Here is a 12,337-nt window from a genome sequence, read left to right on the forward strand (position 1 = left end):
GCCTATAACAATCCGGATGGTTCTATTCCTCTTTGGTCCGGAGGACACGACGAACACAGTTTCCAAAAACAATTTGAAATGTGGACTTGTCAGACCACAGAACACTTTTCCACTTTGTATCAGTCCTTCTTAGATGAGCTCAGGCCCAGCGAAGCCGACGGCGTTTCTGGGTGTTGTTGATAAACGGTTTTCGCCTTGCATAGGAGAGTTTTAACTTGCACTTACAGATGTAGCGACCAACTATAGCTACTGACAGTGGGTTTCTGAAGTGTTCCTGAGCCCATGTGGTGATATCCTTTACACACTGATGTCGCTTGTTGATGCAGTACAGCCTGAGGGATCGAAGGTCAGTCACGGACTTAGCTGCTTACGTGCAGTGATTTCTCCAGATTCTCTGAACCCTTTGATGATATTATGGACCGTAGATGGTGAAATCCCTAAATTCCTTGCAATAGCTGGTTGAGAAAGGTTTTTCTTAAACTGTTCAACAATTTGCTCACACATTTGTTGACAAAGTGGTGACCCTGGCCCCATCCTTGTTTGTGAATGACTGAGCATTTCATGGAATCTACTTTTATACCCAATCATGGCACCCACCTTTTCCCAATTTGCCTGTTCACCTGTGGGATGTTCCAAATAAGTGTTTGATGAGCATTCCTCAACTTTATCAGTATTTATTGCCACCTTTCCCAACTTCTTTGTCACGTGTTGCTGGCATCAAATTCTAAAGTTAATGATTATTTGCAAAAAAAAAAAATGTTTATCAGTTTGAACATCAAATATGTTGTCTTTGTAGCATATTCAACTGAATATGAGTGGAACATGATTTGCAAATCATTGTATTCCATTTATATTTACATCTAACACAATTTTCCAACTCATATGGAAACGGGGTTTGTATATACATTACTGCGATCTAATGTTTTCGTATTGCAACTACATGCAAAGTCTACAATGTAATACGATCAGTGCAGCCCTGGCAAATGAGACATATAAGTGTAAGAAAAGATAACAACACAGCTCATTGTTAAATATTAAATTAAAAAAAGAAACTTTTTTTTTTTTTTATTAATATTTATTAACACATTTGAACACACACAAAAGTACAGAAAATTGGTAGCTATGAATGAAGAAAGCACAGTCTACCAAGTCAAATTCCTTGTGAATTAATCATACTTTGCCAAGAAATGTGATTCTGATTCTGATGAGGACCGACGCTATCAATTCCCAGGTACTGTGAAAAGGTAGCCATCCCTAGCTGTAGTATTTGACTTTCTTCGTTTTGTACTTTCTTTCTAAATTTAGATTTTTCTTCAGTTGTAGAAAACATTTTTTTAGCTTTTATTAAGCACATGTACACTGTGGTGGCTTATTGTACGAGGTATAAATAATGTTCTTTGCATCACTGCAGGTTAAATTTACAGCCAGTAGAGCAAACTGTTATGTTCTGTTCACTTGATAACGTCTTTGTGCCTATCCGCCGACATTGAAATATACTTCTATTTAACGTAATACTTTTGTTTACTCATCTTCCCAGGTGCTGAAAGAGGTGACAGTCAAAGCCCAGGCAGCGGAGCGAGTGAAGGTGGAGGTTCAGAAAGTCAAGGACAAGGCTGAGGCCATTGTGGACAGGATCTCAGCAGACAAAGCCACTGCGGAGCAAAAACTTGAAGCTGCCAAGCCTGCACTGGAGGAAGCTGAGGCAGCACTGCAGGTATACAAACTACAGAATAGCCTCTTTGTCGCTAGGGAACGGTTGCTGTGTTTCTTAACAAAACGTGTACATATGTTCGCTTCTGATTCAATCAATCACTCCTCATAAATGTCCCGTAAGTCTATTTTTAAAACTAATCTCATTTGGCCTAGGGTCTCATGAAAGCATTTCTCTCCTTTGCATCAGTTACTAGAGTTTTGCCAGCTCTTATACAATTCTGCTTTCTCTGACTAAACTTCCTGTCTCCCCCGAGGGAGCCATAAAGGTTTAAAAGAAGAACTCAGTAAACTTCATGTTTGAGATGTTTGAGTGAGCTTCTCTGTTTTGATTTATGTCTTTATCCACCATAGTATCTTCTTGCTTTGTGTTGTTTCAGATGTATTTTTTTGTATTCAGATTAATCACATCGAGAAACAGGTTGTCAAAAAGATGATTGGTTGATACAGAACAAGCATTGCTGATGAAATGCATGTGAAATCAATGAAAAAAACAAATAAATTATGTACGGCAGCACATGAGCACGCAGCTGATTCATAAACAATAATCCAAAGAGAAGCCTTACAGCAGAGTGCCCAAGTGCAGGTTTTGCCTCCCATCTTTGCAACCCCGGAGTGTTTTTGTGTGACAGCGGGTGTGGCTATAGTTAGCATGAGGCTGTGGGGTGGGAAGCTGTGCTGTAATTAAAGCTTGCCTCCTGGGGTGGATGCTTGCATGCAAATCCACAATGTCAAGTCCCTGATTAGAATGTTTAACTTGCCGTAGTAGACGCACAAGTGGGTACATTCTTCTAACGACGTGCAGGAAAAGATTAAGCAATTGAGTGTAAGCATAATGTTTACAGCAACAGTTATTATTTGTGGTTTATTTTTTTATTACAACATGGCCACGTCAAAAGTTTTCTTGGACAAATTATTTGATAAATGATTTATTCAATATCACTTTTGTTCTATTCACCATATTAGCAAGTTGATGCGGATGTGTCCAGCTGGGACGTTACATGTATTGATTTCTCCAGAACACTGTTTGATGTTGCACTGGCATATTATATGTTGCACATGCATATTATACATACATTTACATTCTATTTGCATTGCTTTATTTTTTTTCCATCTCTGCTTTAACATTTCCATTTGTGGCACTTTGAAATCAAATATATTAGAATTTATGAACAATACGGTGGCAGAAGGGTTAGTGCATCTGCCTCACAATACGAAGGTCCTGAGTAGTCTTGGGTTCAATCCCAGGCTCGGGATCTTTCTGTGTGGAGTTTGCATGTTCTCCCCGTGACTGCGTGGGTTCCCTCCGGGTACTCTGGCTTCCTCCCACCTCCAAAGACATGCACCTGGGGATAGGTTGATTGGCAACACTAAATTGGCCCTAGTGTGTGGATGTGAGTGTGAATGTTGTCTGTCTATCTGTGTTGGCCCTGCGATGAGGTGGCGACTTGTCCAGGGTGTACCCCGCCTTCTGCCCGATTGTAGCTGAGATAGGCTCCAGCGCCCCCCGCGACCCCAAAAGGGAATAAGCGGTAGAAAAAGGATGGATGGATGGATGATGTAATGTAAAATGTGAAAACATACTGATTAAAGTCTAACAATGTCAAAAGAATTTAAACAAAACAAGGTTAATATTACAGGCAGAACTTAACAAATATCGTAGGAACTGAAAAGATAAAGTCGCCTTATATTTGGGTCTAGAAAACCGACATGGGGAGCCAAACGATATCTCCCCAATTGTGTTAGAGCCCTTCTTCCTGTCACTCACAAAGACACCAGTGACTTTGCAAGATGCAGCCACAACATGGTGAAAAGTTAGAGTACTAATTTTAAGATAATGATTACCAATACAGCACAATCATCAAACAACCGTAAAACAGCTAAGACCTTTGATATCTTTTGTATTTCAATCTGAAAGTTTCTTATGATTGAATTGATATTGGAAAAAATTGTCTGATATCTTGTCTGAAAAATATATTTAGAAAAATCTGGTCTCGAAATAGAGAGGTGACCTGATATTCAAGGACGTCTTATATTCGGGTCAATACGGTAATGACTAAATTAGATTTTCAAGTTTGTCTGATGTATTTTCAGGTGTATATGAATCACTCTACGAAGCCTGTTTGTAACGACCTGTGACGCCAGGTCCTTCTTTGTTAAGTTTTTTGGGTGTTTTCGTGGGTTTTTTGTTTCACTTCCTGTCTTGCACTGTTATTTATTCCACTTCCTGTTCTGTTTTTGTTGTTGATTAATAATGATGTGTTTCACCTGCTGCTTAGATTTTTTTAAACCAGTTTCACTTTAATGTTGGTGTGGGATCGTTGTATTGTTTGTCGAAGGAACTATCACGATAAGTAGCATTTTTGAGATCTTGTTTTGCACTTCTAAGTTGTTAGCACTCTCTAGCTATTTTTTATGCACAGTTTTCCTGTGCTTGTTTTGTGCATACCCTCTGTTGCAGTCTACCTTGGATTTTGTACTTTTGGGACATTAAACACTCCTTACCTTGCAAGTTGTTTGTTGTTAGCTGCCTTTTTGGGGGCCAACACTACCGCTACGACCAGCGTTCCTAACATAATGATTCCACCAACAAGTATGGGTGTGATTAATATATAACTTGCATCTGTACACACGGCTTGGGTTGTCATCCAGTGCGGTCATGGCTCAGCCCTGTCTCAACACGGTGCGATGACATCTCCTCTGCACGCCGACCGAAGCGGCAAACCTCAGCGGAGCCCCACCACACCAGCTGATCCCCCCTCGTCATCACAGCCTGACTATGGTAATCCAATTCATGATTTCGCCAACCAGTTAATTTTTTGGGCTGTGAGCTGGTATACCCCAGGCCAGACCACACCCTGTTTCCCCGCCAATATCGGCACCCTGGCTTCCCAAAGCCCACCCACCCTTGGCTTCTGCCTTCACTAAGGCCACGTATCAACAGGTCTTCCTTCCAGCACGATATACTTTAGCTTCTGGAATCTGCTCCTTGGGTGGGTAGGAGGTTCAGCTGTGCGAATGGAGATGCACAACTCCTTCCACCAAGGCTGCCAGCTCAAGGTCCAACGAGGCCATCGTTACCTGCTCTTCCTGTGGGTCTTCCGCCGACGCCAGCTCCAGTGCCGCTTCCTGTCTCTCTTCCAGTGGGTCTTCCGACGACGCCACCTTCGCCCTCAGCCCCTCAGCCAGCTAGACCTCCAGCCCTGCAGCCTGCTCCACCTCCAGCCCTGCATTCTGCTAGATCTCCAGCCTTACAACCTGCTCGACCTCCAGCCCTGCTTCCTGCTCAAACTCCAACCTCCTCCTTTACCTTGGATTTTGTACTTTTGGGACAGTAAACACTCCTTAACCGGCAATCTGCATGCTATCGCCTGCCTTTTTTGAGGCCACCACTACCGCTACGACAAACATTCCTAACACTGTTCTCATGCACGAATTAAGATAGGTAATGTTTGTTAACAAATGTACTGTAGTTAGAAGATTTGTTTTATTATTATTCGGAATGGTGTTGAATGATGGAAAGTGTATTTTTTTGCCAAACCATTTTATTCAGTCTGTTTCTGCAGAGGTCTGCTTATTTCCATGCAAATTCTTGCGAGAATGTAAACCGTATGTACCAGCTATGTATCAATTCAACAAGAAACAACAACACACTTCTGCAGGAGGATTGCACCATAAAACATTATGTTTACTTACACTATGATCAACATAGCTAAAATAAGATAAGTTCAAGTATAATATTGAGTTTGTGAAGTATGGTGATGGCAGGAAAAGGCCCACTGTTCATTAATTTGCAGTTAATTTCCCAAGGCATTTGCATAGTTAGCATAGGCTGGCTTTCAATGTTCGATGTTGACACTGGAATGGAGATAATAAACCACACACTGAGCAGTGAGGCTCTATCTGGAAAAAAATAGGCGAGATGAGAAGGTAGAATCACTGACGTAACAACCAAGCGCTCTCTTTCGGATCAGTTTAGCTTGTGATGTTTCTCTCATCTTTATTAGTCTCCTAAAGTCATTCTCCATCCCTCTACACAGTTCATATTTTTACTTACATTCACTGTGCTTTTTGTCTAAGTATACTATTTAGGTCTCTGATGTCAGGCTCAATTTGGGAAAAAACACATTTTGCAATTTAATGCTGGTTAAAATAACCATTTAAGGAATAACTTATATGTGACTTTTGTTTTTTGTTTTTTGAGGGGGGGAGACAATCAGTTTTGCGACCGCTGTTTTGCGTCTGCACAGTGGAACTGTGATTTACTGTCAATGAAAAAGATCTGGAAAAATTGACAACATTCACAGAGGACTTTGGGCAGGAAGATGAGTTTCATAATGCCTAACTGGGCCAAATTAAAGCAAAATACCTTCAATGTTAAATTTACTGCTTACTGTGTAAAATTAATAGTGTCCATATTTGAATATTTCAGAAATTCCTCAGCTAAACTCACCATGAACAGATTAGATATTAGATGCAGCTGTAATTGTGTTATCCCACATAAGTAAGCATCCAGATTTAGTTCTTCCCTCCTGTGTCCACTCAGACAATCAAGCCATCCGACATCGCTACAGTGCGCACTCTTGGCCGTCCTCCCCACCTCATCATGCGGATCATGGACTGCGTGCTGCTGCTCTTCCAAAGGCGACTCAACCCTGTGAAGATCGACCCGGAGAAGAACTGCAACACTCCATCATGGCAGGAGTCTCTCAAACTCATGACAGCAGGAAACTTTCTGGGCAGTCTTCAGGTACAATTGCACATGAATTAGCACTTCCATATCATTTACCGTCAGAATTTTTCCTCATAGGCGGTTTTAAACACTCCCGGCTTCTACAAACCCTGTTTCCATATGAGTTGGGAAATTGTGTTATATGTAAATTTAAACGGAATACAATGATTTGCAAATCATTTTCAACCCATATTCAGTTGAATATGCTACAAAGACAACATATTTGATGTTCAAACTGATAAACATTTGTTTGCAAATATTTATTAACTTTAGAATTTGATGCCAGCAAAACGTGACAAAGAAGTTGGGAAAGGTGGCAATAAATACCGATAAAGTTGAGGAATGCTCATCAAACACTTATTTGGAACATCCCACAGGTGTGCAGGCTAATTGGGAACAGGTGGGTGCCATGATTGGGTATAAAAACAGCTTCCCAAAAAATGCTCAGTCTTTCACAAGAAAGGATGAGGCGAGGTACACCCCTTTGTCCACAACTGCGTGAGCAAATAGTTAAACAGTTTAAGAACAACGTTTCTCAAAGTGCAATTGCAAGAAATTTAGGGATTTCAACATCTACGGTCCATAATATCATCAAAAGGTTCAGAGAATCTGGAGAAATCACTCCACGTAAGCGGCATGAACGGAAACCAACATTAAATGACCGTGACCTTCGATCCCTCAGACGGCACTGTATCAAAAACCAACATCAATCTCTAAAGGATATCACCACATGGGCTCAGGAACACTTCAGAAAACCACTGTCACTAAATACAGTTGGTCGCTACATCTGTAAGTGCAAGTTAAAGCTCTACTATGCAAAGCGAAAGCCATTTATCAACAACATCCAGAAACACCACTGGCTTCTCTGGGCCCCGAGATCATCTAAGATGGACTCATGCAAAGTGGAAAAGTGTTCTGTGGTCTGACGAGTCCACATTTCAAATAGTTTTTGGATATATTCGACATCGTGTCATCCGGACCAAAGGGGAAGCAAACCATCCAGACTGCTATCGACGCAAAGTTCAAAAGCCAGCATCTGTGATGGTATGGGGGTGCATTAGTGCCCAAGGCATGGGTAACTTACACATCTGTGAAGGCACCATTAATGCTGAAAGGTACATACAGGTTTTGGAACAACATATGCTGCCATCTAAGCGCCGTCTTTTTCATGGACGCCCCTGCTTATTTCAGCAAGTCAATGCCAAGCCACATTCAGCACGTGTTACAACAGCGTGGCTTCATAAAAAAAGAGTGCGGGTACTTTCCTGGCCCGCCTGCAGTCCAGACCTGTCTCCCATCGAAAATGTGTGGCGCATTATGAAGCGTAAAATACGACAGCGGAGACCCCGGACTGTTGAACGACTGAAGCTCTACATAAAACAAGAATGGGAAAGAATTCCACTTTCAAAGCTTCAACAATTAGTTTCCTCAGTTCCCAATCGTTTATTGAGTGTTGTTAAAATAAAAGGTGATGTAACACAGTGGTGAACATGCCCTTTCCCAACTTCTTTGTCACGTGTTGCTGGCATCAAATTCTAAAGTTAATGATTATTTGCAAAAAAAAAAAAAATGTTTATCAGTTTGAACATCAAATATGTTGTCTTTGTAGCATATTCAACTGAATATGGGTTGAAAATGATTAGCAAATCATTGTATTCTGTTTATATTTACATCTAACACAATTTCCCAACTCATATGGAAACGGGGTTTGTATTTCCTCAAATGCCACAATCTTATTAGCTTAAACCTTGGGAACGATGGATATAGTAGATCACATGTGTTCTTGTGAATCAATCAAAATGTTCCTGACCTTTCATACATACAGGAAATTAATCCGTCTGTGGGGTCTTTTATACACGGTCTACCTTCATTGCAACAGTTGGCTGCGGCACATTAGATTCTAAAACTGTATAAGTTGCATGTATAAAATGGTGCTTAGTGTTGGCAAAGACTTCACAAAACATTCACAGATGGGAATTGATAAGAATTTTATGATTTTGATTCTGCTGAACACTTTGCTTCTTTGTCGATTCACCTATTTATTCTCATTTGGAAAAAAGATAACAAAAAGTATGACTAGCATTAACTGGGTTTGTAAGGAAGGAACATGATTGTACAAACCCAAGTGTGAGGTCTTAAGAGGCCCAGAGCCTCAATTAGTTGCCAGGGACCAGGTGTCCCCAGCAAAAAAATATATATAAAAATAAATAAATAATAAAGATAACAATGAAATATATATTCAGTTGTAGAAGTAAAGAAAATTACAACATGGATTATTCTGTGACAATAACACAATAATGTTCCGTAACATGTTAAACATTTTTCTAATAGAAATTAACATTATTATTTTTTAAAGAATTAACAGTGGAACTTTGATTTACAAATGTAATTGTTTCTAGAACATGGTTTGTAAATAAAAAAGTTTGAATATTGAAGGAAATTCCTCTATAAAGATAACGTAAACATGTTCCAGCCTCAACAAAAGTCCATATTTTAGTAAAATATTAAGCGCTATACAGTACTGTATCTCAAACAATCATAAGACGAGGGTGATGGATCAACTTTCCATTTAATAACAAAGTCAAAACAACTTGCTGAACGGTCTCTCCTCGTATGACAAACTGAGTAAAAATAACCCGATGTAATTCCAATGATCCATTTCCATTTATAGTAATTGCACAGAACATGGATCGAGTTTTCCTTGTCACTTAAATGTAAAAAAAGGCTCGCTTGTTCTTTCTGTCAGCTTCTTGTACTGCCCTGTTCAGCAGTGACCCCACACAGTGAGGTAGCAGTACAGGGACACTTTACGGAGTGGAGATGTGGAAGTCGTCCTTGAGTTAAAATCAGCCCAAAACATGACAAAAAAAATTAATAATGATAACAGTTAAAGAGAAGAAAAAGTATCACACTATATTGCCAAGCTGATATTTTTCACACTCCTGGCATAAAAGTACAGTTTAATCAAAACAAAACAAAATAAACTAGAGGGTTAAGAAAGCTGGCAGACAGGGGAGCACTGTAAAACTCTATATCTTCATGGTTTGTCTGTCACTGCAAACGCTGTAATAATAACAGAGCCTCCACAGAAGCTACTTTAATTCAAATTTACCAGTAGGACATACTCTAGTTTGGTAGGCATTATTCTATTCTCCAAGACACGTCAGAACCTTTTCAGCAATCTATTTTTTCCTCTCTTGAGTCAATGTATTTATGTAATCATTTCTTAAATTATTTGACTAATGAAGTATTTGACTACACTTCATGTGTTTTAAAGTGCTGTAAGTATTGCTCTGGTGCTTCAGTATGCAGGGAAAAAATTAAACGCCTCAGGCACTACAAATTACTTTCATTAGTAAAAGCTCTTATAAATTCCATTTGTAGTGATTATAATACACAATGGGGTGGTTAAATAACGACTGTTTGGTACATACTGTAGATCAGTGGGAAGACACAGTATTTTTTATTTTTTTCAACAACATTTTATTCTAATTTCTCATCATTGTATTGTTGCTGTTATTGTTCACTTCTCTCTCCTCATTACTGCATCCAAGCTGCAACTGTTGTTCATCTCGGGCTTGTTTTCTCACCACACTTGTACTTTTTGTTCCTTTTTTGCCCACATAGAGCCCATCCTCATTTCCCTTTTCTTACTCTCCTGTGCTCTCTCCTGTTCAGCAATTCCCCAAAGACACCATTAATGAGGAGATGGTGGAGCTGCTGCAGCCCTATTTTGACATGCCGGACTACAACATTGAAACGGCTAAGAGGGTGTGTGGCAACGTGGCCGGACTTGCATCCTGGACAAAAGCCATGGCATCTTTCTTTTCCATCAACAAGGAGGTCTTGCCCTTGAAGGTAGTAACATACTGTACTGTATGTAAGCAATACATGTATTGCCTACATGAGGTGTTCAATGCAAATATTGCAATGAGCATATCTCAAACACAAACCGCAGACTATAGTGTAGAACGGAGACACAGGCAACACATTCTCTTTTTGATATAAAAAAAGAGAACAATTCACATCTTCCAACATTGTGGCTGAAAAACTCAGCTGCAGATTAAATGGCCTAAAAACACAAAGAATAAAAACTTTCTTAATACAAGTTACCACCATATTCTATTTGAACTTTACCCAGTTAGCGCACACCCAAAAAATGGTTTCCCCCAGGCACAGGTCTTGGTCAAGAATATCACAATTCCATTCAAAAGAGGATTATCAGCAACACTAAGCGATTTCCCTTTTGTTTGATTTTAGAAGGATACATTTTTCTTGTTCCATTAGTGTCCTAAAATTTTATTTTTGTCCAATACCAGCAGACAAAATAATATTCAATGATATTTGCTTGTAACTACAAGCTCTCATATGTTCCGATACGAGCAGTCCTGCAGCATGTTTATTTGTGCAATGCTGGACAGACAGTTAACAACTAAATGTCCTCCAATAAGCACACAAAGTTTGTATTTTTTTCTATTTTAGCAAAGTCATTTACAAAGGCTAGTAGGCTAAAACTATTCTGATTCTGATTCTGATTCTGATTCTATAGGCTACTAGGAGCTAACAGCTACACAACAGCTAAGCACACAATAGTACACAGGCTGGACATAGGCAAAAAGTGTCTTTAAGTGAACATTATTGCGGTCTAAAACATCACTTTCGTCAATATTTAGTATAAAATAATTATAGTTCCATATACATACATAGACAAAATCTCCAAGGCAGAAGCTTATTAGAAAATACTCAGTAACAAATGTGTCATAATAATATAACATAATAATCCCCTCAATTCCCCCAAAAAACGGATTAACTCGCTTGAATATAAAGACAAGATAACATACATCGATACATTTGGATACATATACAAAAGTGCAATATATTTATCTGTACAGTAATTATTTATTTATATCTGCAGCTTATTGCTCTTTTATCCTGCACTACAACGAGCTAATGCAACATAATTTTGTTATTATCTGTACTGTAAAGTTAAAATTTGAATGACAATAAAAGCAAGTCTAAGTCTAAATCGGTATTATTCAATTTACTGCGTCATGGCTCATAAATTTAACTTAATGAATTATATGACTACAAAATGTCGCCAAAACACAAATTACCACTTCACTTAAAATTTCAAGACAGCATCTGTCTATCATAAAGTTAGCGTTTTCCATACCTACGATGGTTTTCTGAGTAATTTCACTTGATCAAGCCTTTTCTGACATTCCACACTACATAATATTAAAAGTATATACTATGTATGTACAAAGATTCGTGCCGATATCGTATGAAATTAATATCGGTTTCGTCTAATACTCAAGGCTCCAATCTTGGTATTGTATCAGAAGTGTAAAAGTTGCATCTGTACACACGTAATTTGCTATAGCTCTTCGCCACATTTCACAAAATAAATAAATAAGAATACTCGGTTACGTTTCAGTGTGGGTGTTGTTTATTTGGACTGCAGGATGCAGAGATGGCGGACAAAGTGAAGGTAAACATGTATTCAATGACAAAAACAAAAATAGTACAGCAGGAAAGTGCACTGGAAGCATATGTAATGCTGTGCAGTATGGAAGTACAAAGAACAATGACAGGGCTGGCATTAAAAAAGCATGCGACAGGTGTGTCCTGATTGCCAATCAGGTGAGGGAGCCAGCACTCAGAAATAGTGACAAAAAGGAGGTAACCTTGTTAATTAACTTCAGCAGATCAAGTACACATATACTTGGGCTTTATAGACCAAATTTAGTTTCGAAAGCAGAAACATGTAACGCGTAATCGTTATTTCCATTTTTACAGAAGCAATATAAGCTCTGTATCCTTGTACTGTAACTATCATTTGAGCTGCCCATTGATGTCTTAATAAATCACACCTAACCCAAGGATGTATGGACA

The 12,337-nt window shown here is 39.1% G+C and overlaps 1 protein-coding gene across 1 annotated transcript in view; it reads left to right on the plus strand.

Moving 5' to 3' along the window:
• dnah5 (dynein, axonemal, heavy chain 5) overlaps positions 1–12,337 on the plus strand; it is a 231,485-nt gene that overhangs the window by 127,694 nt on the left and 91,454 nt on the right. Inside the window, exons 65-67 of the mRNA XM_061951064.1 lie at positions 1,538–1,714; positions 6,257–6,460; positions 10,121–10,300. Of these exons, the coding sequence (XP_061807048.1) occupies positions 1,538–1,714; positions 6,257–6,460; positions 10,121–10,300 (561 nt within the window). The remainder of the gene's footprint in view (positions 1–1,537; positions 1,715–6,256; positions 6,461–10,120; positions 10,301–12,337) is intronic.

Source organism: Nerophis lumbriciformis, linkage group LG04, assembly GCF_033978685.3.
Source record: "Nerophis lumbriciformis linkage group LG04, RoL_Nlum_v2.1, whole genome shotgun sequence".
In the NCBI taxonomy this organism is placed as follows: domain Eukaryota; kingdom Metazoa; phylum Chordata; class Actinopteri; order Syngnathiformes; family Syngnathidae; genus Nerophis; species Nerophis lumbriciformis.